Source organism: Mytilus galloprovincialis, chromosome 10 (genome assembly GCF_965363235.1).
Source record: "Mytilus galloprovincialis chromosome 10, xbMytGall1.hap1.1, whole genome shotgun sequence".
Taxonomy (NCBI): Eukaryota; Metazoa; Mollusca; class Bivalvia; order Mytilida; family Mytilidae; genus Mytilus; species Mytilus galloprovincialis.
Genome location: NC_134847.1, coordinates 83,678,837 through 83,704,598, shown reverse-complemented (window position 1 = coordinate 83,704,598; position 25,762 = coordinate 83,678,837). Strand labels below are relative to the sequence as shown.

General features: G+C 32.6%; 1 protein-coding gene and 1 long non-coding RNA gene across 4 annotated transcripts in view; both read left to right on the top strand.

Moving 5' to 3' along the window:
* LOC143048619 (RING finger protein 17-like) overlaps positions 1 to 18,123 on the top strand; it is a 71,813-nt gene extending 53,690 nt beyond the window's left edge. For all 3 annotated transcript variants that reach the window (XM_076222406.1, XM_076222405.1, XM_076222409.1), the window contains 3 exons: positions 13,214 to 13,376; positions 14,499 to 14,620; positions 16,050 to 18,123. In XM_076222406.1, coding sequence (XP_076078521.1) covers positions 13,214 to 13,376; positions 14,499 to 14,620; positions 16,050 to 16,245 — 481 coding nt within the window. In that variant the 3' untranslated portion in view covers positions 16,246 to 18,123. The remainder of the gene's footprint in view (positions 1 to 13,213; positions 13,377 to 14,498; positions 14,621 to 16,049) is intronic.
* A 4,279-nt stretch (positions 18,124 to 22,402) lies between these two features.
* Positions 22,403 to 25,052, top strand: LOC143048618 (uncharacterized). Its single transcript, XR_012969897.1, has 2 exons — positions 22,403 to 23,909; positions 24,350 to 25,052. It is a non-coding gene; the product is annotated as an uncharacterized LOC143048618 (long non-coding RNA).
* Positions 25,053 to 25,762: the final 710 nt, after the last annotated feature.

The following is a 25,762-nucleotide window of genomic DNA, read 5'->3' as shown; positions in this document are numbered from 1 at the left end:
TGACATGGGGATATAAATGTTTATCAGGTCAAGATCTATCTGCCCTGAAATTTTCAGATGAATCGGTCAATCGGTTGTTGTGTTGCTGCCCCTGAATTGGTAATTTTGAGGAAATTTTGCTGTTTTTTGTTATTATCTTGAATATTATTATAGATAGAGATAAATTGTAAACAGCAATAATGTTCAGCAAAGTAAGATCTACAAATAAGTCAGCATGACCAAAATGGTCAGTTGACCCCTTTAGGAGTTATTGCCCTTTATAGTCAATCTTTAACCATTTTTCATAAATCTAAGTAATCTTTTACAAAATCTCCACTGAAACTACTAGGCCACAATCATCTTTGGGGTATCTAGTTTGAAAAATGTGTCCGATGACCTGGCCATTCAACCAAGATGGCCGCCACGGCTAAAAATAGAACATAGGGGTAAAATGCAGTTTCTGGCTTATAACTATGAAACCAAAGCATCTAGAGCAAATCTGACAAGAAGTTAAATTGTTAATCAAGTCAATATCTATCTGCCCTGAATTTTTTAGATGAATTGGACAACTGGTTGTTGGGTTGCTGCCCTCCAATTGGTAATTTTTAAAGAAATTTTGCCGTTTTTGGTTATCTTGAATACTATTATAGATAGCGATAAACTGTAAACAGCAATAATGTTCAGCAAAGTAAGATCTACAAATAAGTCAACATGACCTAAATGGTCAATTGACCCCTTAAGGAGTTATTGCCCTTTATAGTCAATTTTTAACAATTTGCATTAATTTGGTAAATTTATGTAAATTTTTACCAAATATAGTTCTCTGTTACTAATGGGTAAAGTTCATTATAGATATAATTGTAAGAAGCAAAATCGTTCAGTAAAGTAAGAACTTCAAACACATCACCATCACCAAAATACAATTTTGTCATGAATCCATTTGTGTCCTTTGTTTAATATGCACATAGACCAAGGTGAGCGACACAGGCTCTTTAGAGCCTCTAGTTTTTATTATGCAGTTAAACCTTTTCGCCAAAGTCTCCAAACCAACGATCTCAAAACTTATTTTAATCATTATTATTCATGACAGCGATGTCAATTTAGTTCAATCGCTAGCTATATACAGAAAATCGCCGACAAAAAATGTGTTAATACAAGTAAAATCATATCTGACTGACAAAAACAACATTGGAACACAATGACAATGGCTGCCGTGAAAAGACAATTACAATTTCGGATTTCCGGAAGCGGATAAGGGTAATTCCGGGTTTTTGGCGAATCCAGGCAGGTGACAAAATACATCTATGCATGGTTAATGAATATAAACACTAGAATTGAAAACCAAAAGATATATGTAAAAGAAAGAAAAAGCAGAAAATATTTTAAACAGAAACTCAAAATTACTTTTGACAAATTTTAATGTCAAAATCCAATACAATGTGACAGCTGGGAACAGTATATCTAACAATATATATGTTCCTGGTCACAGTTTAAATTTTCTTTATCAGTGATAAATGTTGATAATGCATGTAAGATGCTTTTAAAGTGTAAACATATTACTTCAATTTTGAAGGGGTATTTTTTTTCCTCAATTTTGAAGGATCAGTTAAAGTAGCTGGAAGATTCTTACTTTATTTTCACAAATAACTACCTGAATGTAGGCAAATCATATGATATAAAGGTGGCGTCCTTTGGGCCAATCTACCCCCTCCTGTTTGATAACTTTGAAACGGATGACCTCTCAACCATATACATTCATGTATGGGACTATATATATAACTAATCAAATGAAATATAAGGGGAGTCCATGGGGTGACCCACCCCCTCCTGTTTGGGAACTTACGAAACGGTTGAGATCCCCACCCCTAAACCATATATATTCATGTATGGGTCAATATAACTAATCAAATGAAATATAGGGGGAGTCCCCCTACCCCCTCCTGTTTGAGAACTTGGAAACCGATGAGATCCCCACCCCTAAACCATATATATTCATGTATAGGACAATATAACAAATCAAATGAAATATAGGGGAAGTCCCTGGGGTCATCCTATCCCTTCCTATTTGAGAACTTGAAAACCCTCGAGATCCCCACCCCTAAACCATATATATTCATGTATGGAACAATATAACAAATCAAATGAAATATAGGGGAAGTCCCTGGGGTCACCCTACCCTTTCTTGTTTGAGAACTTGAAAACCCTCGAGATCCCCACCCCTAAACCATATATATTCATGTTTGGGACAATATAACAAATCATTTACATTTACTATGGGCAGGTCAGTCAGACCTCACCTTTGATCCTTGTAGTAGTGAACATTTGTCTGATTTGTGTCGCATAACTATTGTACTATAGAACACATACTCAGTTTTCTTTACAGGAAACCAGTCCATTCATACTATTACATGTTCGTACTAAGTCAACACGTACTACTAACAGTCAACTAAAACCAACGTTAACTACCAACTAGAACAACTACAATCATTGCCAACTTGTACCACTGCAGACTCACCATAAAAAATATACATTTATATATTCATTGCTATTGAAACCTTGATAACACATAAATTATTTGCCTTAATAATTAATTCATTAGATAAACATAAATGTACAATATATGAATGTTTAATGCCACATCAGAGGCGGATTTAGAGGTTTTTTCAGTGCCCCCCCTTTCCATTTTTGAGAAAAAATTTGGTTGATTATATAGGGAATCACTGAAGCATGACTGGAGCAGGTCCCCTGTTAGGCAGGCAGTGGGCCCCCACTTAAGAAAATTTCTGGATCCGCCACTGCACATAATTACGTTTGCCTGGTTTTTGGTTAACTGCCTTCAGCGCTTACAGCGCTTTGATTTAAAGATACTTTTATGCCCCACCTACGATAGTAGAGGGGCATTATGTTTTCTGGTCTGTGCGTCCTTCCCTCTGTACGTTTGTTCATCTGTCCGTCCGTTCGTCCCACTTCAGGTAAAAGTTTTTGGTCATGGTAGTTTTTGATGAAGCTGAAGTCCAATCAACTTGAAACTTAGTACACATGTTTCTTATGATATGATCTTTCTTATTTTAAAACAAAATTAGACTTTTGACCCCATTTTCATGGTCCACTGAACATAGAAATTAAAAGTGTGAGTTTCAGGTTAAAGTTTTTGGTCAAGGTAGTTTTTGATGAAGTTAAAGTCCAATCAACTTCAAACCTAGTACACATGTTCCCTATTGGTTGATCTTTTTACTTTTAAGGCCAAATTAGATTTTTTACCCAACTTCACGGTTCATTGAACATGGAAATGATAATGCGAGTGGGGCATCCGTGTACTTTGGACACATTCTTGTTTAGTGTAAGTAAAAAATGTGTCTGTATTTTGAATTCTTAAGCAATGCATGAAGTAAATGCGATGAAATAATCAAAACATGTTCGTTCATGCTATGAATCCAGTGTGATTTCAAAAATTTTGTTTGTTAAAAAAGAGAACCAGCTTTTAAGATGTCTAAATTCAAAATGACCAAAATTGTGTTTAAAAAAATCCTGATCATTGGGTACACTGGCATGTCCATCTGGAATCTTATCTTGCAGTGTTTATGCATGTCAAAATCTAATCAGTATAGATCATAGCAAGATAAGATTCCAGATGGACATTAAAAACAAAAAATTGGAAGATTTTAACATGAACAAAAGGAAAAGATTTTGTGTTCATAAAAGCTATTTATGAATTTCATAATCAAATACCAGATATGAATAAGTGGATTTCCCTTTTGCACAAATAGATTCATGATCACTTTCTTTTAAAAGGGCAAGTTCTTTAATGTCAAATGTGTCTGTAATCATTGCTGTGAAGCAGTAGCTCTTAGGTCCATATGATATTATTTTTTGACAGTTTGCAGACCATACACTGCTACTGTAATCTTTAAATGTTGTATATGAGATATCAGTAATATTCAAAGTTTTAGTATGAGTCAACACATAATTTTTTAACATCCTGTAATGTTCATTTTGTACAGTTTTGCTTTGTCAGAACCTGTTTTCTCTTCGTAACATCCTAAATAGAGTACGCTGTCACTGAATATTCCTTCGGTTGTTAAAGCTGGAGAGCAAGGGAATGATAAACCTTCACTGTGGGTATTGTAGATGGTCAATATATAACCAGTGTTGTCCAGTATATGCAATGTACTATTATAACGATCAGCAACTATAACATTGTCTGACGGAGTGGTTTGTACTGACCTTGGACTGAGCCCACTTGCCTCCGTGTCAAATCTAGAACTTCCTATAAACATGACCACTTTGAGTGTTGGGTATCCCTCCACCATAAAAATGTTTCCAAAATTGGTGCTAGTAAGAGAAATGATATTTCCATTAAATAAGGGTTGTCCATTTTTATCCAGTTCATGTCTTTTGAGGTGAAGACCATTCTTATCCAAAATATCAATGGCTCTGTATCCCCCTACTATCACTCGACCATTTTTCATCACATGAACACTTCTCAGTTTTGAAGATATTACACAGTATAAGGAATCTGTTACTTGACTTGATCCAGCTTTGATCTGCTTAAGTCTTGGTTCCATTGTAGCCAATAAGAGGTCACCACTAGAAGAAACAGCTATATCATATACCCACATGTTAAAACTAGATATAATCTTAAGTTTATTGTCTACAAGCTTGACTTTCTGCAATGCTGTAGATTTGGTAAATGGATGAAAACTTTCCTCTCTCCAACCTTGACCAATCCATAATGAATCATCTGGAGATACTGCTATATGTTTTATATAGCTCAGTTCTGTCTGATATTCCTTTACAATTGTTAATTCAACATTAGTAACTAAGTGATGTCCTTTAATTTTGTGCGATCTAGAAAGAATATGTTCTTGCCTACCAGGTCGGACTATATTTTGTGCCTGATGTGCATTTTCTGCTGGACATTGTGCCTGCTGTAAATGTTCAGCTGGATATTGTGCCTGCAAGAAAGGCGTCTGTCTATTCTGTCTGGTCTGCAACCATGGTAAAGATGGTATTGATCCCATGAACAGATAATTTCATCCAACTTTAACATTTAGATAATATCTGAGATGTTCTTCATTTTCTCAGCTGGTGACAGGACATGGCTGGAAAATAAATTATTTGATGTAGTTAACGGGTAGGGTATACACTGTCGTAGTAAAAGGACACATTTGAATTCAAATCAGATAATCACATCTTTTATCAATTTTCTTATTTAATCTTTAAAAAGAACTGGTAAACATACTGTTAACTTCTAGGTTAGTTATATTTCAATAAAATAGCCTAACATATATTTAAATGTTATAATACAATGAATACCAAACTCACTTATTGTTTATCAAGACAATATCCTGGCTTCTGGGAAAGGTTTTATTTCAGGTTCGCTATATAGATATTCTTGCTGATAAAGTCAGTATCAAAAACTAAGTGCCATTATTAGCTCACCTGGCCCGAAGGGCCAAGTGAGCTTTTCCCATCACTTTGCGTCCGGCGTCCGTCGTCGTCGTCGTCGTCCGTCGTCTGTCGTCCGTCGTCGTCCGTCGTCGTTAACTTTTACAAAAATCTTCTCCTCTGAAACTACTGGGCCAACTTGAACCAAACTTGGCCACAATCATCATTGGGGTATCTAGTTTAAAAAATGTGTGGCGTGACCCGGTCAACCAACCAAGATGGCCGCCACGGCTAAAAATAGAACATAGGGGTAAAATGCAGTTTTTGGCTTATAACTCAAAAACCAAAGCATTTAGAGGAAATCTGACATGGGTAAATATGTTTATCAGGTCAAGATCTATCTGCCCTGAAATTTTCAGATGAATCGGTCAACCTGTTGTTGGGTTGCTGCCCCTGAATTGGTCATTTTGAGGAAATTTTGCTGTTTTTGGTTATTATCTTGAATATTATTATAGATAGAGATAAACTGTAAACAGCAATAATGTTCGGCAAAGTTAGATTTACAAATAATTCAACATGACCGAAATGGTCAGTTGACCCCTTTAGGAGTTATTGCCCTTTATAGTCAATTTTTAACCATTTTTCACAAATCTAAGTAATCTTTTACAAAAATCTTCTCCTCTGAAACTACTGGGCCAAATTAATCCAAACTTGGCCACAATATTCTTTGAGGTATCTTGTTTAAAAAATGTGTGGCGTGACCCGGTCAACCAACCAAGATGGCCGCCACGGCTAAAAATAGAACATAGGGGTAAAATGCAGTTTTTGGCTTATAACTCAAAAACCAAAGCATTTAGAGGAAATCTGACATGGGTAAATATGTTTATCAGGTCAAGATCTATCTGCCCTGAAAATTTCAGATGAATCGGTCAACCTGTTGTTGGGTTGCTGCCCCTGAATTGGTCATTTTGAGGAAATTTTGCTGTTTTTGGTTATTATCTTGAATATTATTATAGATAGAGATAAACTGTTAACAGCAATAATGTTCATCAAAGTAATATTTACAAATAAGTCAACATGACCGTAATGGTCAGTTGACCCCTTTAGGAGTTATTGCCCTTTATAGTCAATTTTTAACCATTTTTTGTAAATCTTAGTTATCTTTTTCAAAAATCTTCTCCTCTGAAACTACTGGGCCAAATTAATTCAAACTTAACCACAATTATCTTTGAGGTACCTTGTTTGAAAAATGTGTCCGATGACCTGGCCATCCAACCAAGATGGCCACCACGGCTAAAAATAGAACAGGGGTAAAATGTAGTTTTTTGCTTATAACTCTGAAACCAAATCATTTAGAGGAAATCTGACAAGGAGTTAAATTGTTAATCAAGTCAATATATATCTGCCCTGAAATATTCAAATGAATTGGACAACCGGTTGTTGGGTTGCTGCCCTCCAATTGGTAATTTTTAAAGAAATTTTGCTGTTTTTGGTTATTATCTTGAATACTATTATAGATAGCGATAAACTGTAAACAGCGATAATGTTCATCAAAGTACTACAAATAAGTCCACATGACCTAAATTGCCCTTTATAGTCAATTTTTAACAATTTTCATTAATTTGGTAAATTTATGTAAATTTTTACCAAATATTTTTCTCTGTTACTAATGGGCAAAGTTCATTATAGATATAATTGTAAGAAGCAAGAATGTTCAGTAAAGTAAGAACTTCAAACACATCACCATCACCAAAATACAATTTTGTCATGAATCCATTTGTGTCCTTTGTTTAATATGCACATAGACCAAGGTGAGCGACACAGGCTCTTTAGAGCCTCTAGTTCTATATACAACAGATAGTTACATTACTTTATTTGAATGGCAGAAGTAGTAGTCCTAGAGTTATTCAAGTCATGTCCTTCCATGAGACAGATGTTTACTACACATTTTGTTTTAGACTATTGTCAATGATTGTCCAAACAACAGTATTTATCAAAACAGTTAAGTGCCTTTATTTGAAAATAAATCTCGAGTTAAACACTTATTTGATGATGATGTACAGGTATTTATTGTTTTATGTATCTGAAAGAAAGACAGTTATATTTAAATGTCACAAATTAAATTTTGTAAAGAGATTGTATACACAGTTTTGTTAAGACCTACAGTACCTTTAAATGGGTTATAATGTACTTTGATATTTTATATGATATCATTACAATTTGTTTCTTCATAATCAGATCAAATTTTATATAGTACCAATAAATACATGAAATATGGAATACATCATAGAGTATCAACAAGATTCTTAAGTTTTATTTATGTTTAAAAAAAAAGTTGTTGCTCTAGTTTATTATGGAAAGAGCTGAGACTATTTGAAACAATGATTCAAATTACATATGTTTTAAATCTACAAGAGATTGTGTTGAACATAATATCTGAGTAGCCTATTTAAAGTTAATATTACAAGAAACCAAGATTTGATCGTATCAGAATTTTTATTGCATTGTTATAGGAAATGAAACCTAAATGCAGTACCTGTTTGTTTAAGTATTTTGAACCTTTGAAACATGTGCCACCTGCTTTTGTTCTCTATCATAGAAAAATCGATAAAAACAAATGATCAATGTTTTAAAATTTGTGTAATAAGTTTTTTTGAGGGAATTTTCATGTTTACTATTAATCATGTTCACTATTAAACACACTTTTTAGCTCACCTGACCTGAAAGGTCAAGTGAGCTTTTCTCATCACTTGGCGTCCGTCGTCCGTAAACTTTTACAAAAATCTTCTCCTCTGAAACTACTGGGCCAAATTTAACCAAACTTGGCCACAATCATCCTTGGGGTATCTGGTTTAAAAAATGTGTCCGATGACCTGGCCATCTAATCAAGATGGCCGTCATGGCTAAAAATAGAACACAGGGGTAAAATGTATATTTTGGCTTATATCTTTGAAACCAAAGCATTTAGAGCAAATCTGACGAGAGAAAATTGTTGATCAGGTCAAGATCTATCTGCCCTGAAACTTTCAGACGAATCAGACAACCTGTTGTTGGGTTGCTGCCCCTGAATTGGTTATTTTAAGGAAATTTTGCAGTTTTTGGTTATTATCTTGAATACTGTTATAGATAGAGATAAACTGTAAACAGCAATAATGTTCAGCAAAGTAAGACCTACAAATAAATCAACATGACCAAAATTGTCAGTCAACCCCTTAAGGAGTTATTGCCCTTTATAGTTAATTTTTAACAACTTTTCGTCATTTTTTGTAACTTGTACAAAAATCTTCTTCTCTGAAACTACTGGGCCAAATTTAACCAAACTTGGCCACAATTATCATTTTGGTATATAGTTTAAAAAATGTGTCCGATGACCCCGCCTACCAAACAAAATGGCCGACATGGCTAAAATTAGAATATAGTGGTAAAATGCAGTTTTTGCTTTATATCTTTGAAACTAAGACATTTAGGGCAAATCTTTCAAGATTTAAATGTCCATCATAATAAGATCTATCCCCTCTCAAAATTTCAGATGAATCTGACAACCCGTTGTTGGGTTGCTGCCCTAAAATTTGTAATTTTAAGGAAATTTTGCAGTTTTTGGTTATTATCTTGAATACTATTATAGATAGAGATAAACTGTAAACAGCAATAATGTTCAGCAAAGTAAGATCTACAAATAATTCAACATGATCAAAATTATTAGAGGACCCCTTAAGGAGTTATTGCCCTTTATAGTCATTTTTGTAACTTGTACAAAAATCTTCTTTTCTATAACTATGGGCCAAATTTAACCAAACTTGGCCACAATCATTACTAGGGTATCTATTTAAAAAAAGTGTCTAATGACCCTGCCTACCACCCAAGATGGCCGACATCAGTAAATACAGTAACAGGTGAGCGACACAGGCTCTTGAGAGCCTCTAGTTTATGACAATACCACTGAATTAATCAGAATGACATTTTTATTGTAGTATTTTGATAAATGATTTTTAAAGCAATAGACCACTTTCGAATTCATCCGGAAATAAAACTTGTCAATTATACGCGCCTTTATGACATCATTTACCAGATAGAGGGGGTCGCCTGTATCCCTGCAATATTAACGTTCATCAAGCGTCTTAGTGATCGTCATTGTGCAGGATAAACTAGAAATAATAGTTGTGCTGTAGGTACTTAATGACAATTCCCTAATGACAGCTATGCTGATTGTCAATTTTGAGAATTCAATTTGCCGAATAATTCGTACAATATAGAATTATAGTTTTCCAACCACTCGCTCAACATTGGAATGGAAGTGACGACGCCCCTAAACGCACAAATGACGTTCACTAAAACCAGAGTTTTTGACGGAAATGCATCGAACTCGAAAGTTGTCTATTGCTTGGTATGTTTTCTAATGGAATACATTTATTGGAACAGTTGAGAAACAACAGTGGGTTTATGAAGTTTCAACATATTTTCTTGTAGATGTATTTTTAACCGGATTTTTGTGACAAAAATGTCGGTTATTGATTTGGGGATGTATGGCGGGCAGTCTGGCGGGCGGCAACCAAATGTTGTCAGTGCATTTACTCATGAACCGTTCAACCAAAGCTTTTAAAATTTAAACATGTTGTTACTGACAACAAAATGAAGGTCAAGTTCAATAATGACGATTTTGACTTTTACTGTTCAGGAGTTATGGTTCTTGAAAGATTGAAAAATGGCATTTCCAGTCATGTTCGTTAATTAACACGTGAACTGTTCAACCAAAGCTTCCCAAATTTTAATATTTGGTTACTGATGACAAAATGGAGGTCAAGTTCAATAATGACTATTTTGACTTTTACCGTTTAGGAGTTATGGTTCTTGAAAGATTGAAAAGTGGCTTTTCCAGTCGTGTCCGTGCATTTACTCATGAACTGTTCAACCAAAGCTTTTCAAATTTTAATATGTTGTTACTGATGACAAAATGGAGGTCAAGTTCAATAATGTTGATTTTGACTTTTACCGTTCATCAGTTATGGTTCTTGAAAGATCGAAAAATGGCGTTTCCATTCATGTTGTTGCATTTACTCATGAACCATTCAACCTAAGCTTTTCAAATTTTAATATGTTGATACTGATGACAAAATGGATGTCAAATTTGATATTGACGATTTTCACTTTCACCGTTCATCAGTTATGGTTCTTGTGATATTGGCAGGACACAAATAAATGTTAATAAATCCGGTTTGCTGTAGTTGTGACAGCCTCTTGTTGTATTTAAGAGGACACTTGTTTGACTTATCATTGTACATTTTTATACCTTTCTTGAGACATTTCATCAAAATATTGAAACATGTCAGTGAGTGGCAGTTGTGATTTAATATTAAAAATCATTGTTTCTCCTGATTCAGTATAGGGTTGTTTTTGATGAGCCAATCTAAATCTTTGTTCAAGATTATTGGGCTGTATTGCAAACATGCTAAATTTTGAATTTGTTTGGAACATCAAAATCGCAATCATGGACTCATCATGGCAGATGATTTTTCATCTGGAAAAAGGTTCTCATACAGCCTCAGAATACAATCATGGCTGATTTACAATTCAAAGATACATTACTCCCTGAATAATTTTGTCTTATTATTACAATGCCCAACCTGGAAAGACATTTAGAAAGAAGTAATGAAACAAAAAGAAGTTTGAATGACTTTGTTTGTACTGCATGAGTGTTTTTATAAATATTTAGTTTACAATTGTATGCAAAAAATCGACAAGAGTATTGTAATTTTTTTTAAATTTTAAAATTTGTTTCTTTATTAATTTTTTTTATGCGATTATGTTATAAGTAATGAAAGTGGTTAAGCGTTCCAAGATCTTAGATCACTTTTCTTGAGTAATAAATTTCCACTTATATAATTCTGTGATTCCCCCAGAAGCCAGGTAATCAGGCTGTAATCCTAGGAGATGTATCTCCATAATCATGATAATAACATTGTAAAAACAATGCTAGATGAATCTTATTGATATAGATTTTAACGTTATTACTTCTCACCAGATAAGTCTCCCCAACAGGTTTATGTTTTACATGAACTCTTTTACATGTGGCTATAAAATAAAAGTCACGTACACATTAACTAGGCAGCAACTGCTTTTACAGCCTTTAAGGCTTCGATTTATCTATCCCAGTTGCTCAGCATCACAGGATGTGTTGCAAGTAAAGTTGCAATATTTGTCTTCATGGTCAAGATTTAATTGTTGCATTATAAACACATTAGACATGGTAATATTTTTTAGCTTTTTGCTCTCAATACCTATAATTTACACAAAAGTGGTTATAGCCAGTTACTTTAAATGGGTTAGATCTATCTTGTGTATTTACCCAGTCGCATTATTCACATTAATAAAAACCTCACAATATTTTCTGAATTTACAGTGTCTAACAGAAAATAGGCTTTATAGGATGTGACCTTTCTTGATGTATTATAGATACCAGCGATCAAATATTGGACAAGAATGACTTAAAATAATATAATAATAATATAATAATAATAATAATTCTTTATTTAAAGAGGGTTACACAGTTAGCTATAAAGCTAATCTTCCCCGAGGCCCTCATGAAATACAATGAAATATAACAAACAATTACAAAATATCAAACAGAAACACATACATGAATAATGAAATAAAAAATTGTTATGAAATATACAATTTTCAAAACAGGTAAAAGTTACAAATTCATATATGACATGTATAGTATTGGCATCAACAATATCGTAAGTTTGAGTAAGTGTGTGAAAATTATTGTGCATATAAAAAACGCACAGCTTCTTAATGTTCCATCAAGTAATTTTTTTTTAAATCTTTTTTGAATGAGCTTGCTGTTTTGGCTTTTGGAACTTGTAAATTTTTGCAAGAGGCATTTCTCAAACAATATTGGTTTATTTCTGGCATTTCTTTAAATTTTTCAGTGAGATATACAGGGGCTTCATTCTTAGGCATTTATGCATCAAAACTGATTTGTGGTATGAGATTCTGTTCTCTACTGTCATCCATCCAAGCTGTTGAATGAATACTGTAAACCGGGAAATTTTCGCGCCGTCTTTATTTCGCGATTTACTAACACAATTCAAATTCGCGCCGTTTTTAATTCGCGATTTCCCAGTGGCCTATATGAATATTTTCATAAATAATTTGGAAAGTGAACAGCTTCGCATATATCTTAAATCAAATGATAAAATCAATCAGAAATCTTTTGTTTTCGGTTCATTAATGTTTAAGTAGATTTAAAGTTTGCCATGTTTCAATGCTCGTAAAAACACATACACAATAACCGAAAAGTAAACCTAATTAGGAATGATTGAAATAAAAAGCTGGCAGGATTAATGCTAATTAATCGATCTTTTGATCTGATTAATCTTTGTAGTAGATTGAACGAGGTGATACTTTTATTACTGATTGACAGGTGTCATTAACATAAGTGTAATGAGTGTTGTTTACATAACAATATCCGTAATGTTCGCTTCAGTGAAATTACTGATTTTGAGTTAAAGACATGACTTCTAACATTGTTTTTCATTAAGAGATACAGTTATGATTTCAATTGTATATTTGTCGTCTTTAAAATCAGTGTTATACAGTAGTCCTATAAATATTCTATTCATATACGTAGATATAAGAAGATGAGGTATGAGTGCCAATGAGGCAACTCTCCATCCAGGTCACAATTTGTAAAAGTAAATGTAATTATAAAAGTTTTTCCTTGATTATTTTCGCGGTCGTTTTATTTTCGCGTTTCACTTCTTACCGCGAAAATAGCGAAAATAAAACTACCGCGAAAATTTCCCTGTTTACAGTATACAAAAATAATTTACTCTCATTTCAGACTAAGAGCATTACCTATCCAATTTCTTGATCTACCAGCACAAGGTGTAAGAATGAAGTTGAATGAGGTCAGATTACCAGCAGGTCAGAAATACTGGACTGAAGATATTCTCAAATCTATGGTGGCTGAAGTAGAAAACAGACCATTTATGGCATGTTTGAAGGTGAATATATTTTAATGATGCATGTCCTAAAATGATATTCTCCTGCATGTTTATCTAGACTTTCTAAAACATTTCATTTTATTTATACAATTATATCAGTTAGCATAGAAATATCATATCATTTGCTCCTGGCACTACTATATTTTTTGTTTATTTTTGTCATTATGATAGGTGCTATGTCAGATGTGTCACATATTTAGAACTTTTCATCTTTTAAGAGACCTCGTCCATTGATCTTTACCACACTCTTAAAAATTTACACATTTTCAATGTTTTTTTTTTTAACCAGATTTCTGATTTTTGCATAACATGCTGTTTAACTAACGTCACGGTATCCATATTGCACCGAGTACCCATATTACACCTATTTAGCAAAAATAGCAGTGGAAATCTAACAAGATTTCCTAGAGACTAAACAATTTGTATTTTTATGATTTGATACTATGCACGTCTTTCAACATAGGTAAAACTATTTAGATATACACAAAACGTTCACAGTATTTATCAACAGATGAAGTGTTTACTAAAAAAGGCAAAATGTACAGAAATGTCGCAATGCGATGTCATCAAAGCGTCATCTTTTTAAAATTAGCAAATACAATATGTTACAAGTATTCATTTCTTAAAAAATGAAGAGTAAGCATGGACTAATATCCAATTGTTCAAAATATTTGAAGAAATTAAACAAAAACTCTGTTATTTGACGTTTGACGATGCGAATTTAAGCATTGATGCAATTTGGGTACTCCTCATTATAGAATTTTTGATTGTTTGGATGTCACTTCAAACCAATTTTTCTATGATTCCACATGGATTCAAAATTAAATTGGTGAAACCATATAGTAAATAAATAAATAATGATACATCTACAAAGAAACACACAATGAAATCTTTTGTCTAAAGCATAAATAAACGAAGAATAAAAAACTGTCAAAATAGGTGCAATTTGGGTACCCTCATGTTAGGCATATGTGTAATTAAAAGTCTATTAAAATGTCTTAAAACTAGTCATCCATGGCTTGGTCATCAGTTTTTAAAGATAATAAAACTTTATACAAATTATTTCTAGCGAAAAGTATACTTTGATGAAAGAATAAAGGATTAAAATTTGTTTTTTTCTAGACACATAGCCCAGTGACTGGTGATTTATTGAAGATATCTGAGGCCCCTGGAGAACCACTAGAGTTGGCGTACCAGTCATTGATAAACCAGGGGTTGTTACAGGCACCAGATGATAACCAGTTGTAAGTCAGACTATTGTAGTCACTTTCATGGTGTACTCATTTATGACAGGGTTTTTGGAAAGAAAAAAAAGTTTGATGGATATATGGTGGTCAGTTTTCTTGCAATAACTAATGAACTATTTAACCAATGCTTTTCAATTATAACATGTTGATTGATACTAATAAAAAATGGAGGTCAAGTTAAAAATTTACCGTTTTCACCTATACTGTTCAGGAGTTATCATGGTCCTTTATATTTTGGAAAATGGATCTTTATGTTGTTTCCATTTAATAACTATGAACCCTTTTGTAAATGCTTTTCAAATTATAATATGCTGTCACTGATGATAAAATGGAGGTCAAGTTAAGGATTGAAAATATTGACTTTTACCTTTCAGAATTTGTGGTCATTAATCTATTGGAAAATTGCAATCTATACTGTTTCTGTGTAATGACTTGTGAACAACTTGACCAATGTTTTTTATAATAATAAAAAAATGAAGACCAAGTTAGATATTGATGATTTTTATTAGGGCCGCGCCAAAGGCGGGTCGCCCTATAGTGATCAGTCTGTCCGTCCGTCCGTCTGTCCGTCCGTAACACTTTGTGTCCGCTCCATATCTAGAGAACCATTATGATTTCATACTTTATACTTTACATGTTTATTAACCACCACCAGAGGGCGTGTCATGATGTATGTACAACTTCCTAGGTCAAAGGTCAAGGTAAAAAAACTTTGGTTTCAGTTGACAACCCTGTGTCCTGTGGTGAAGATCGTGTCCGCTCTATATCTTGAGAACCGTTATGATTTCAAAGTTTATACTTGACATGTATATGAACCAACACCAAAGGGTGTGTCATAATTTATAAACGACTGCCTAGGGCAAAGTTCAAGGTCAAAAACTTTGGTTTCAGTTGACAACCCCATGTCCTGTGGTGAAGAGCGTGTCCGCTTTATATCTTGAGAACCGTTATGATTTCAAAGTTTATACTTGACATGTATATGAACCAACACCAGAGGGTGTGTCATAATTTATGAACGACTGCCTAGGGCAAAGTTCAAGGTCAAAAACTTTGGTTTCAGTTGACAACCCTGTGTCCTGTGGTGAAGATCGTGTCCGCTCTATATCTTGAGAACCGTTATGATTTCAAAGTTTATACTTGACATGTATATAAACCAACACCAAAGGGTGTGTCATAATTTATTTACAACTTCCTAGGTCAAAGGTCAAGGTCAAAAACTTTGATTTCAGTTGACAAACCCATGTCCTATGGTAAAGATACAATTTTTTAATGCACATTATTCACAGCGGGGCCCACAGAGATGGCTCCCATCTCAATGATATCTAGTTTTTGCTGTTTAATAATGTTTTTTAAAAGAGAGTCCGATAAAGGAAAATAAAGATGAAGGATTTCATGATTTAAAAGATCCACTGATTTGATTTTTCAGATTTGATGAGGGTCTAATTGGTCAGATAGAAGATGATGTAATAGTTGAGAGAGAAGAAGTTGTTGATTTAGATACGTCAACAAGTACAACCAAGGGAGATAACTCTTTCTTGAATGAAGATCTGACTGGTCCAGAAGAAAGAACAAGAACAAAATCATGGAGTGACCAATGTGATGACGAAGACTCACTTGATTGAAGTTTAGCCAAACTAGAAATTAACTATTATGGTTATTTCATCAATGAAAATTGAGTGGAAGAATTTTCAACATGAGATTGTTGTTCTCAGCTTTATCAGCTTGTACTAGAAGAAGAGACTTTATTTGACCAATGTATATTTGGTTATGCTAGAGAATACATCAACTAGCAGTGAAGGTCTTAGTTGATTGTGTATGTACTTTGTTACAAGTGATATAAAGAGCCATATGTTATTATGTGCAATATCATTGTATTATATCATTAAAACAGCTTTTTAAGATTCCAAACATTTAGATATGATCAATTAACATTGTCATTTTTCTTCTTTACTTTATAAAATGTCAAATTTAAATTTAAATGACCAGAGCAAAAGATGATCAAAGATTGTTGTGACTAAAACATTTGATTCAATAGTCCTTTTTGTAAATGGTTTGTTTTTTGTAACGTAGACATTATTTTTTTATTTTTTAATCATTCTGGTTTTGATCAAATGTTTACAATTTCATTTTTTTCAAGTTTTCAGGCGTAACTGAAACTATAGGTTTGAATACACTTATATTACTAGATTAGAAAGATTTAAAGTTTCATCATCATCAAAAAAGATTTATTATCATTTTAATTACAACATTAATTCGCTTGTTAAGCATTTCTTTCTTTTTGCAAACCTTTCTAGTGTATTGATAAGGATATAGCCTCAATTGAGTGTAATAGGTTTTTTGATTTGAGGATCATGTTTTTCCATGAAATAGATTAAATTTAAACCTGAACAGATATTGTGATTTCTTACAGTATTTATATTTTTTTTGAATACTTTAACTGTAGACAGGGCGTTATTTAAATTTTTTAATTGATGCCGAAATATGGCTTTGATAAATGTGAAACACATTTTTATCTGACTTGTTAGCTTACTTATATTATTCTAGTCATGTTTTATATGCATCAATATATTTTATTTACACCTTTCCAGTAGGATAATTTCTGCAAAACACTAATCTGCCATGAATGCTTGCTATTCCAAGACAAATATACATCCTTAATTTGTCTATTTGCATTTAACTTCTGTGTATTACAAATCATATCTAGCTAGGTTAGATATAGAATTACATGACAAGAATTTTTCAGCTTATAACTTCTTACCAAGGTATATTTGTGTCACCTGACTTTAAAGTTTAAATGACTGATAGTTATTCCATGTGTTGTTTCTATACTTTGTCAAACTTTATACAACTACCTCAAAACAGCACTACAGAATTTAACCTATGTTTCTTATCCTTTTTTATATGAAATATGTTCTTTGATTATTTTGGCTAAATAAGGAGAGGGAGTGTCTGAATGAATATAGTATAAAGCAAAAACTTTTTAGTAAGAAGTAATTAAGTTTAAATTTTAAAATGCCCAAATCCAGTTTAACTTTACTTATTAATTATGATGCAGTCTACAAAATAAGAACAGTAATGGCTCTTTTTTCACAGCATTCCAGAGTTATTGAAATTTTTCTTTCTTAAAATGATAGATATTGTGTAAAATGATGATTGCCTAATTTTGTAGGAAAGATTATTTTGATAGTTTATGACATTTCATGTGTTTAAGAATGTGAATATGAAGAGTTATACAATTGGCCATTGAACTTTCAACCTGGTATAATTTGTTCTTGATTATGTAATTGTTAGAAAATACTGAACGATTTGTTATAATGTATATTTACATTACATTTGAATAATGTTGTTTATCTAGATTGGATCTGAGCGATATATTTATGATATACATTTTGTTTTTTATCAACTATTATTTTCAGTTTGTTAGAGGGAAGACTCATTTTCATTTCATCTGTTTCATTTTCATTTTTTAAGATTTCAGAAAATAAAAATTTTCAAATAATTATGTGTGTTTATTTTTACACTTTAAAAAGGCCTTTGTCAAAATGAAAATCTTTTACTACGAATTTTGAAATCCACCAATGGCTAGTCATACAATATAAAAGAGGGTTACACCTTTTTAGTTCACCTCGTTGAAGTGCTGATTGACTTTTTGTAATCACTTGGCATCTGTCATGTTAACAAAATCTTCTACTGTTCATAACAACCGAAACAAATCTAGTTTATAAGAATACATTGCCCCTTAAGTTATCAAGCTGATGATATGTTATCTTGGTGTCGACTGAACTTATCAATCTCATGTGAAAATTGTGCAGAATAGTATCCCTTCGGGTCATGAATGACATCAGATGGAAGTTGACCTGTTTTTGGTTTGACCATGAAAAATTTGTAATTGTTATACCTGTTCTGAATGCAAAAAACCCTGACTACAGAGTTTATGTGATTTATAGAAGTGTCAGCAGAGGACAAAATCTAATATTTACTAAAATGCATAATTAAATTAAAAAGACATGTCATGAAACAAATGATGTGTGCATACAGTACTCTTCAAAAATATCGATTCGATAACTTTTTTCTCCGATTTCCGTGTTTCTCGGAATCACACCGAGTACCGCGGATTTCACTCCTAAAATCCTCCAAAGATTCTCTCCCAACACCGCGTGGCTGTTAATTGGTTTATTGCCCATCGGATGTACTTCAAATTAACGACGCGTGACAACATAATTGGATTACCCAGATAATTTACCTTTGAACATTTAATCGATCTTGGTTGCACAGGTGTGCTTTAAAATCACGGTATTATAAATTGAACAAATGTTTTCCTTTCTTTGACAGATAAAGATGTGACAATATCATTTATAATAAGATAATTATTATCCTTTATATTTGTGTCTTATGCCGTTATCTTTAAAATAGAACGTACATACGAAAAAGTATGAAGAAAATTGTTATTTTGTGTTTCTATTACAGTCCGGTCAGGTCATACATTGTGTAACTGTGTTCTTTCAGCAAGGACGATTTTGCCACAATTAGTTTCTTTTATAACTTATTCAATAAGCAATATCAGCGCATTAATTGTTCATTATTAAAAAATCAACTGGCTAATAAAATCATGTTGTTTTTTCGGTAACCCGATTCATCGGATCATCAAGTAAACTTAATTTATTGAGCAATGTAAAATATGATGTTTCACCACCTCGGTACATTTATAGACTTGAATAATTCAAATTACGAACAGAAACTGTTAAATGACAACTCTGTTGACAAAGACAATAATTTCAAGTGATATTGATAGTGCTCGTCATTTTCGCATTTTACGGAACGGTTTTCAAATTGACGAAAGTATTTATATCAATTTCGTCATTTGAATTTGGAAAGTGAAAAATATTTTCACATTAATTATATAATAAATGTACTATAATTCTACCGGTGTTTGACAAGTTTATGACGCTCAATCATTTTACGTTTACAAAAGATGTTAAAAGTTGTGATGATAAGTAATCCGCTTATCGCTATCCGATAGGTCACTAATCCTTTAATTATTAATAAAATTTATCAAACCTCATAATTGCCCATCATAATATTCTATTCCAGTTAAATCAGTCATCATTTTATTTTCAAAATTTCCCAACCGCCTACAATTGGCATTTCTTTATCGTATTATCATGATTATTGTCATTTGAATACAATCAATCACCCCGGACAAATTTCCATCATAACTTCAATTAATACATCACCAACTGTAAATCTATATTATTGACCATGGACATATAACTATAAATGTACTTTCTTTTTTGAAAGATAAAACATTAAAATTCAAATAGTTAAAAATGTGTTCACGTTGATTCGGATAAGAATTATATTTTCCCGATAAATCAATTGTAAAAGGACCTTCTGGAGCCTCAATACGATTGCACAAAAATGTCGTTCTGCAACTTTAGAAACCTTGAATGGACTTTCCCACGGTCGGCCAGAAAGGTCACCTGAGTTTACTAGTACGCGATATTTTTTTCCCGCCCTTTAAAAAACTCGTGCTGTGGATAACATTGATGTTAACTATTTTTAGCATTTAACATTGTTAAGTAAGTCAAGTTCAAGTTCAACCCAAACTGTTGATAACTGAGATGTGTATCGTGGAATTGTCTTCGCACGGCAAATAATTGTTTTTAAAATCTTTTGTTGAAAATACACAAATTTACATTCATTGTGCGAAAGTTAATATTAAACAAAGTTGAATTAATGCAGTTGGAAGTATTCCTGTTGTAACGGAAATGTATTATTATTCTGCTGTACTTCCAACAAATCGTAAAACGAAAATGCCGTAATTGTTAAAGCATAACGAATGGTGAATAATATTTTCCTTTTTACTTGAATATACAAAACTTTCAAACACGTAATTTTATTTAACTGCTCAAATTATTTTAGCGAAAGTTTCCGGTTATTTTTACACAAGTATGCTCATTTCGTCAATAAAATATTAATTTACTGGTGAAGACATCGAGGTCAAAATTAAGTAGTTTTCATTTTTTATAAAACTTGAATACAATTGAAAGAATTAACAACAACATTTTGCTTTTAAATCTTTTTGTTCATTCCAGCAATTAGATAATCGTAAAAAGAAAATGCCGTAGATTTACACAATTATTACGGGGCAATTATTTTGTCTAATGAATGGTGAATAAATTTTCCTTTTTACTTGCATATATAAAACTTTTAGACTTATAATTTTTAAATAAAGACTTTAACTTTGAAGTAGAATATTTTGTTTTTCACATATTCCGCTATATTTTATAATCGTTTTTTTTTTAAAGCAAGTACATTAAGGTTAAGATATTTTTAGATGGGCTAACAAAAAATACGAAAATATTTTGACTTTAGTTTTTATTACGACAAATGAAATTTAATTAGTATTAAAGACATTTAAAATTATACACCTGTTTGACACTTAAACTGGTACAGTAGACCGGAAATATAATTCTTTATTACTTCAACCTTTACCTGTCAGGTAATCCAATTACCCATTCAGTCTTGTGCCGGTATAGATCAAAGTAGGATAAGGGCAATTAATTCCTCGGTGTAGAGAGTGAGCTCGTTATCACAATAAACATTTACCTGATTTTGGGAGAGATTACTCCCAAATTCCTCCCAACATTTTGGGAGGAATATCGGAGTTTTTCGGAGTGGCTCCGACATTTTCCTCGGTGTAGGGTGTGGGAGAGTTGGTACTCTTGAAGGGTACTGTATATTTTAAAAAAATCATTCCAATCATGCAGTGCACACGTTTGACATGTTATTTGGCCTTAAATTTAGAATAGATGACAATAAGCTTATAAATTTTAGATTACCTTAACAAGGTTCAATCTACCATTTTCTACATAAGAAAAGGACTGTACCAAGTCAGAAATATGACAGTTGTTATCCATTTTTATGTATTTGAGCTTTTGATTCTGCTTTTTAATTAGGGACTTTCTGTTTTAAATTTTCTTAAGTGTTCAGTATTATTGCATTGTGATTTTACTTTTTCCTTATAGTTCATTAAGAAGCCTTTATAAATAGAATTTTTTAAAGCACTTGATGATAATTGTGAAAGTATTTTACAAGTTTCATTTGCCTGTGTAAGAAATCAGATAAAGTGGAATGTTTTGAAATCAAAGTGTATTTATATACTTTTAAAATGTGGGGTAAAGATATTCATTCAATCAAAGTCCTAATATGGCTGGTTTGATAGATATCAATTTTTATCTCTACTTTTATTATACACCAAGCCTGGGTACAGTATATCTAATATAATTGTTTCTGAGTAAGCATAGTGTATTGAGAACAACATTCTATACATTCTATCTTTAAGATTTACAAGAAGCTATCAATGAAATATATACTCAGATATTTAAGTTACAAAAAGATGTGTATAACTGTTCCGGACCATATGAGTATTTGGACCATACGCGTATGGTCATGACCATATGCGTATACTCATATGGTCCGACCGTACGCGTATGGTCGGACCATATGAGTATAATACTCGTTTGGTTATTAACGGGCCGGACCATATAGGTATATATTTTTTTAAATTACATTATAAAAGTTTCAATAATACAAAAACTTTATCTAAAAAAAAATGATGGTAACATGACAATGTATTATTTGTTTAATACAAATACTACGTAAAATTAAATAATGATGCCATAGTTAATTAAGTTTTCATCGTTAGTTACATTCTTACATGTAGGCTTGGGTGACATTTACTTCCATACGGTAGTATATATCATAGTTTTTTTGCATTTGTAAGTCTTGGCTGTGCACGATCCTTTTCATTTACACCTTTTGTTTGCGAGTGAAAAGCTAGCCTTTTTGTAGTTCTGCGTACAGTGACACCGAGGTCTTGGGCCATTCCGATATGTCTACGGTGGTTTTTTTAAAGGCAGTGCTTTAAGGCCTGACTTTCAAGTCATGATGTTCATCTTTCCTTACGCAAATCTTTGCTGGGGGTCATTTTGCAAGAAATAGATCCGGAAATGTTTAAATTTCTCCTCTACTTTTTGTGGTATGTATTGGTTTTTGTTCCTTTCATTTACATTGGGAAATAAAGAAACGATCAGTGTGTATTGTTCGTTTTAAAAATCTGTTTATTAATGTGTATTTTGCATTATAAGCAGTCAATCTGATTACAAACTATCATTATTCGAATTCCGTGTGGAAAGAGGTCCGTTCAATTTCGAGTACTATTTGCGATCTAAAGATATTTTAAAATCATTTCACTCGTTGATATAACATGATATTATAATTAAAAGTCGACTGACCGTGAATTATATTGCATAATATACAATTTAAAGTATTTCTGTACGTGAAGCCGTATGACGTTATAGTTATTTCGGTCTCAGTTATGTAAAATATGAAATTATCGTTCCTGAATAGGGTTCCACTAATTAAAGACAAGATGCGTCAAAAAGTGATAAGAAGCGACAATAAAATTAAAATAGCGATAAGAAGCGACAATATAATTAATTTAGCGAGAAGAAGCGTCAAGAAGACTATATAGCGACTATACATAAATAAAAAAAATGTCATTGCAACAACTTATTCCCCATAGATATTAAAAAAAACATGCATTATTTTTTATTATAGCGGCGGTTATAAAACATTTTTTATATTACTGTACATTGATAGATAAAAATATGTTTTTATTAAGAAGAAAGGGATTAGTTTTTATTAGATATAAAAAAAATATATTTTATGCACACGCTAAAAATTGGCCATCAAAACAAAAAAAAATCAATTTCCTTTTAAAGAATTTATTGAATCAAAACCATGCAATATCATTTCCTTTCTAACAGTGAAATTCTTCTTTTTCATAGGGACATATTTGATAGGTGTAGCTTCACCCTATCACATCAAATGAGAATAGCCTCGTGAGAGAATTACGATTCGCTTGTCCCTTGTTAGTTATTGTCGCTTCGTCACTAAATTAAACTTCTTGTCGCTGTTTGTCTCTAAAATTCTTCTTGTCTCTTATTAGTGAGACCAGTCAGTTCCGTCCTTAACTTCCGTTTTTGCACTGCAAAACAATCACACAATTAACGATGCCTAGTCCTTGTTGGTGTGTACCTGAGTGTCATTTAAGAGGAGGACTTGCATTTCTAAATGACTTAATAAGAATGAAAAGTTGGATCAACGCCATGGCTCAAACGTAGATTGTCATGTGCGATGCAATCGTAGAACCCATATCAATCAGCTGTTGTTTGCAAGGCACATTTTACTGAAAACGACTACGTTCAGGAAACTATTCATGGTAAAACTTTATTTTCTTTAAGAAATATATACTGTTATTTATATAATCGCCATGCAAGTAAACCAAAGTCTGTTTGCAACCGCAATTATCGTTTTAGAATAAAAAGGGGGGTGAATTCAAGACGTCATAACTTTTGGGATTACGATTCAATATCATCTGTTTGACATTTTTTGGTTAATACTACAATTGTATGGTTTTTCTACAAGAGATATATTATACTGATAATTATTTTAGCAGTAATTATGTAAATTTCGGTTGTAATGACAAGAATTCATGAGCTATGCCTCGGGCTTTCTTGAAAAATATCAATGACAATGTAAACAGGAACAAAACATTGACATGAATGATGCTCTCCACCTATGTTATAGTTATTTAGGTATGTGTGTTGCACAAGTCTTTCACAAGTTTCAAAAAAGCTAATGTTATAAAACTTTTTTCAGGGCACATACCCACTTTATAGAGACTTGTCTACTGCCATGCATTCCCATCCTATTTTCATGCACCATTTGTAAGCAAGAGACTGAATGGTTTACAAAATTAAAAATCAGGACGGTGTCCCGTTAAACCAAAAGAACTAAACTGGATGAATATTGTAGGAGAAATCTAGAGGAAAGTTTTGATTTGTGAAATTGGTTTTCCTGAACAGATGTACATTCATCCTGCAGGAAAGATTTATAACTGTCCACCACCAACTGACGAGCTAATGTTGAGCTTCACAGATGGAATTACTCAAACACCATAAATGCCTATGTTTTCAGCACAGATTTCACAAATCATGACACAGCTGTGCATTTTTATGCCCCACCTACGATAGTAGGGGGGCATTATGTTTTCTGGTCTGTGCGTCCGTTCGTCCGTTCGTCCGTCCGTCTGTCCCTCTTCAGGTTAAAGTTTTTGGTCAAGGTAGTTTTTGATGAAGTTGAAGTCCAATCGACTTCAAACTTGGTACACATGTTCCCTATGATATGATCTTTTTAATTTTAATGCCAAATTAGAGTTTTTACCCCAATGTCACGGTCCACTGAACATGGAAAATGATAGTGCGAGTGGGGCATTCGTGTACTGGGGACACATTCTTGTTTATACCTGTTAAGAGTCGAAAACTAAATATTATTTTTATATAAATAAACATATATTGTGTCATTTTAGAACTTATATTTTTCCAAAGGATGCATGAATGAAAGTAGTGAAATTCATTTTTCTTTGATATATATAGATTTGAATTACAATTGTTCATGTTATTGTAATGCATATAAAAATAAGGAGATGTGGCACAATGTAAATATATGATATTCTGTGAGTTTATCAAACTAAAGGGGATAAGAAATGGGTATAAGCAGTTACAGGACTGTACTACTGTACAATCTCCAACAATGAGAAAAACTCATACTGTAAAGAGAATTTCATATTTACAAGTAAGTTTTGTTTTTGCATTGAATAATTTTCTTCTATTGTCTTAAAAGCAAATATGGGAAGTGGTTAAAATGCTAATGAGACAGCTTTTATGGCCACCAGATGTCATTGTTACCTTGATTAAAAACTCCTTTTTAGCTCACCTGACCTGACTCATCACTTGGTTTCGTCGTCCATAAACTTTTACAAAAAATCTTCTCTGAAACTACTGTGCCAAATTTAACCAAACTTAGCCAAAATCATCATTGCGGTATCTAATTTAAAAAATGTGTGGTTAGACCCGGTCAACCAACCAAGATGGCCACTATGGCCAAAAATAGAACATACAGGTAAAATGTAGATTTTGGCTTATAACTCTGAAACCAAAGCATTTAGAGCAAATCTGACATAGGGTGAAATTGTCTCTTCAGTGAAGATCTATCTGCCCAGGAATTTTCAGA